Raw genomic sequence first — 5,000 nt, 5'->3', positions numbered from 1 at the left:
CAAGTGATCCATTATAAATTGTGAATCTATGTACTGATGATCATTGTCCCATGATCCAAACATCATCTGCAGCCTGAAACTGAACTTTTGATCAGATGTTATGTGTGAATGCACTTAACTGCATAGAGAGCTATAGGATGCTCCCTTGCTCCCTATTTAGTGAATGCACTTAACTGCATAGAGAGCTATAGGATGCTCCCTTGCTCCCTATTTAGTGAATGCACTTAACCTCCAGTGTGCTGTCTGTCTGCACTGGTCTCAGAACAGTTTGAAATGCATCTTATTTTCATCATAACTCCATATAAAGCCTCTGAAAGACACATTATTTATTCTCAATGTGATAATGACAGTAAATATACATGAATGCATTTATTAATATTAATGAACAGATCCGTATTGTACAGCGATATAATAAAATATAACAACATTTATATTAAAATGAGTTGAAATGACCCACAGATGTGTTAATGTTGTTAAAATATATAGTTCAAAATAACTAACATGTATTTTCAACTTTTGAGGGAATATTGTCCCGTTGTCCACATTTGTGGACTTCATGTTTATCAGCGCGCTGAAGTGCAAAACATTAATGTAATTTTTAAATCTGCATATAAAACTAAACTACAGTCACTCTTCTTTACAGCCAAGCTGGATTCAATCAAAAAACGTAAAGAGTTTTTTTTACCAGAGGCACTTTTGGTTGGCACTGTGCCCGTAGTAGCGCTTCACTTAAGTCAACGTCATGTTGTTGTGTCACGTGACGCGGTACACCAGAAGTTTAACCCTTAAATGACAGTGTACAGTCTTGTGAACAGTATGCAGTTGGTTTAAATTCATTTAAATTCTGTTGTGTATAGCGAAGCCAAAACACCAAAAAATGTCCGCGCATATGGACCCGGGTCACATGATGTTAACGCATGGATAAGATGTTAAACAGAACATTACTGAGATTTTATACCTGCACGTGTTCTTTCACTGCCACAGATCATTCACCATCACTATATACAATAATGTCTTTATATGAAATATGAAACGTTACGTTCATTTAACTGTCTTCACAACATGAACAGCACCTTTTGCTTCTTCAACTATTGTTTGTGATTGCAGGTCTCACAGAAGAGGGCATCATGCCAGGATGTATTGTGTCAACTCTGCTCATGTTTTTGCTTCAGCGACCAGCACACATGAGAGTGAAATCTCCAGTGATGCCACAACAGATGACTCCATGTCTGTGACTGACAGCAGAGGGTGAGTGGGTCAATCTGCATTCAGATGAGTGTTTTTCTTACTGCCTGCCTTACCTCAAAGAAAACACGGGCACTGGGCACTGCCAGCTGTTGTAGTATTGCACTAGTACTATTGAGTATTGATCTTGTAACAGGTCCAGTTGAACCGCATCACTCTGCTTCAGGTGTTCAAGTGTTATTTATTAATGATGGGACAGCATTCACCATAAGGAGTAGCTGGCATTTAAATATAATAATGCAATTATTAAAAACGATGATATCTGGAGTAGATACAAGGTTTTATTTCACCTCTGGAAAATGTCCTCTGGCAAGACGAGTAGCTGTGGAAATCCTTTCGGTGGTGGTGCGGGAAGCGGATTTCGGGAACATTGGGTTGCAGGTCACTATGTATGTTTTCATATTTCAGGCTTTAAATTTGTGTGTATTTGCAAGTTATTTTCTCTCCGAGCGGCCATTATCAAGTGCTGGATACCCGCCTCAGGTGCGTCAGGTGCCGTCTTTCACAGGACCATATTGACTTGTTCATTTTGCTCATTAAATAATTGATGCTTTTTAGTAAGTAACCTAGAAAATGACTGTTTTGGACAAGGAATGACATATCTTTAATCTGCTGATTAACAATGCTATTTTCAACGAGGTGCCGACTGATTAAAAAATGATTAATTAAAAAGACATATTGTGACTAGGTGTGTGAGTGTGTGTGTGTTTGTGTGTGTGTGTGAGAGTGTGTGAGTGTGTTGGGTTTAGGGGTTGTGTTGGGTTTAGGGGTTGTGTCGGGTTTAGGGGATGTGTTGGGTTTAGGGGTTGTGTTGGGTTTAGGGGATGTGTTGGGTTTAGGGGTTGTGTTGGGTTTAGGGGTTGTGTTGGGTTTAGGGGATGTGTTGGGTTTAGGGGATGTGTTGGGTTTAGGGGATGTGTTGGGTTTAGGGGTTGTGTCGGGTTTAGGGGTTGTGTCGGGTTTAGGGGATGTGTCGGGTTTAGGGGTTGTGTTAGGTTTAGGGGATGTGTTGGGTTTAGGGGTTGTGTTGGGTTTAGGGGTTGTGTTGGGTTTAGGGGATGTGTTGGGTTTAGGGGATGTGTTGGGTTTAAGGGGATGTGTTGGGTTTAGGGGATGTGTCGGGTTTAGGGGATGTGTTGGGTTTAGGGGTTGTGTTGGGTTTAGGGGATGTGTTGGGTTTAGGGGATGTGTTGGGTTTAGGGGTATGTGTTGGGTTTAGGGATTGTGTTGGGTTTAGGGGATGTGTTGGGTTTAGGGGTTGTGTTAGGGGTTGTGTTGGGTTTAGGGGATGTGTTGGGTTTAGGGGTTGTGTTGGGTTTAGGGGATGTGTTGGGTTTAGGGGATGTGTTGGGTTTAGGGGATGTGTTGGGTTTAGGGGTTGTGTTGGGTTTAGGGGTTGTGTTGGGTTTAGGGGTTGTGTTGGGTTTAGGGGATGTGTTGGGTTTAGGGGTTGTGTTGGGTTTAGGGGTTGTGTTGGGTTTAGGGGATGTGTTGGGTTTAGGGGATGTGTTGGGTTTAGGGGATGTGTTGGGTTTAGGGGTTGTGTTGGGTTTAGGGGATGTGTTGGGTTTAGGGGATGTGTTGGGTTTAGGGGATGTGTTGGGTTTAGGGGATGTGTTGGGTTTAGAGGATGTGTTGGGTTTAGGGGATGTGTTGGGTTTAGGGGTTGTGTTGGGTTTAGGGGATGTGTTGGGTTTAGGGGTTGTGTTGGGTTTAGGGGATGTGTTGGGTTTAGGGGATGTGTTGGGTTTAGGGGATGTGTTGGGTTTAGGGGTTGTGTTGGGTTTAGGGGATGTGTTGGGTTTAGGGGATGTGTTGGGTTTAGGGGTTGTGTTGGGTTTAGGGATGTGTTGGGTTTAGGGGATGTGTTGGGTTTAGGGGTTGTGTTGGGTTTAGGGGATGTGTTGGGTTTAGGGGTTGTGTTGGGTTTAGGGGATGTGTTGGGTTTAGGGGTTGTGTTGGGTTTAGGGGTTGTGTTGGGTTTAGGGATGTGTTGGGTTTAGGGGATGTGTTGGGTTTAGGGGTTGTGTTGGGTTTAGGGGATGTGTTGGGTTTAGGGGATGTGTTGGGTTTAGGGGTTGTGTTGGGTTTAGGGGTTGTGTTGGGTTTAGGGGATGTGTTGGGTTTAGGGATGTGTTGGGTTTAGGGGATGTGTTGGGTTTAGGGGTTGTGTTGGGTTTAGGGATGTGTTGGGTTTAGGGGTTGTGTTGGGTTTAGGGGTTGTGTTGGGTTTAGGGGATGTGTTGGGTTTAGGGGTTGTGTTGGGTTTAGGGGATGTGTTGGGTTTAGGGGTTGTGTTGGGTTTAGGGGTTGTGTTGGGTTTAGGGGATGTGTTGGGTTTAGGGGTTGTGTTGGGTTTAGGGGTTGTGTTGGGTTTAGGGGATGTGTTGGGTTTAGGGGTTGTGTTGGGTTTAGGGGTTGTGTTGGGTTTAGGGGATGTGTTGGGTTTAGGGGTTGTGTTGGGTTTAGGGGTTGTGTTGGGTTTAGGGGTTGTGTTGGGTTTAGGGGATGTGTTGGGTTTAGGGGTTGTGTTGGGTTTAGGGATGTGTTGGGTTTAGGGGTTGTGTTGGGTTTAGGGGATGTGTTGGGTTTAGGGGTTGTGTTGGGTTTAGGGGATGTGTTGGGTTTAGGGGATGTGTTGGGTTTAGGGGTTGTGTTGGGTTTAGGGATGTGTTGGGTTTAGGGGTTGTGTTGGGTTTAGGGGATGTGTTGGGTTTAGGGGTTGTGTTGGGTTTAGGGGTTGTGTTGGGTTTAGGGATGTGTTGGGTTTAGGGGTTGTGTTGGGTTTAGGGGATGTGTTGGGTTTAGGGGTTGTGTTGGGTTTAGGGGTTGTGTTGGGTTTAGGGGTTGTGTTGGGTTTAGGGGTTGTGTTGGGTTTAGGGGATGTGTTGGGTTTAGGGGTTGTGTTGGGTTTAGGGGTTGTGTTGGGTTTAGGGGTTGTGTTGGGTTTAGGGGATGTGTTGGGTTTAGGGGTTGTGTTGGGTTTAGGGGTTGTGTTGGGTTTAGGGGATGTGTTGGGTTTAGGGGATGTGTTGGGTTTAGGGGTTGTGTTGGGTTTAGGGGATGTGTTGGGTTTAGGGGTTGTGTTGGGTTTAGGGGATGTGTTGGGTTTAGGGGATGTGTTGGGTTTAGGGGTTGTGTTGGGTTTAGGGGTTGTGTTGGGTTTAGGGGATGTGTTGGGTTTAGGGGATGTGTTGGGTTTAGGGATGTGTTGGGTTTAGGGGTTGTGTTGGGTTTAGGGGATGTGTTGGGTTTAGGGGTTGTGTTGGGTTTAGGAGATGTGTTGGGTTTAGGGGTTGTGTTGGGTTTAGGGGATGTGTTGGGTTTAGGGGATGTGTTGGGTTTAGGGGATGTGTTGGGTTTAGGGATGTGTTGGGTTTAGGGATGTGTTGGGTTTAGGGGTTGTGTTGGGTTTAGGGGTTGTGTTGGGTTTAGGGGATGTGTTGGGTTTAGGGTGTGTTGGGTTTAGGGATGTGTTGGGTTTAGGGGTTGTGTTGGGTTTAGGGGATGTGTTGGGTTTAGGGGATGTGTTGGGTTTAGGGGATGTGTTGGGTTTAGGGGTTGTGTTGGGTTTAGGGGTTGTGTTGGGTTTAGGGGTTGTGTTGGGTTTAGGGGTGTGTTGGGTTTAGGGGTTGTGTTGGGTTTAGGGGTTGTGTTGGGTTTAGGGATGGGTTTAGGGATGTGTGGGGTTTAGGGGTTGGGTTTAGGGGTTGTGTCGGGTTTAGGGGTTGTGTTGGGTTTAGGGGTTGTGTTGG

The 5,000-nt window shown here is 45.4% G+C and overlaps 1 protein-coding gene across 1 annotated transcript in view; it reads left to right on the top strand.

Moving 5' to 3' along the window:
- LOC127653722 (axin-2-like) overlaps positions 1 to 5,000 on the top strand; it is a 33,591-nt gene that overhangs the window by 9,889 nt on the left and 18,702 nt on the right. Inside the window, exon 2 of the mRNA XM_052140517.1 lies at positions 1,108 to 1,248. Within this exon, the coding sequence (XP_051996477.1) occupies positions 1,108 to 1,248 (141 nt within the window). The remainder of the gene's footprint in view (positions 1 to 1,107; positions 1,249 to 5,000) is intronic.

This window comes from Xyrauchen texanus, chromosome 13, assembly GCF_025860055.1.
Source record: "Xyrauchen texanus isolate HMW12.3.18 chromosome 13, RBS_HiC_50CHRs, whole genome shotgun sequence".
NCBI lineage: Eukaryota > Metazoa > Chordata > Actinopteri > Cypriniformes > Catostomidae > Xyrauchen > Xyrauchen texanus.
The sequence above is the reverse complement of the archived record's forward strand: the minus strand, read 5'-3'. Positions and strand labels throughout refer to the sequence as shown.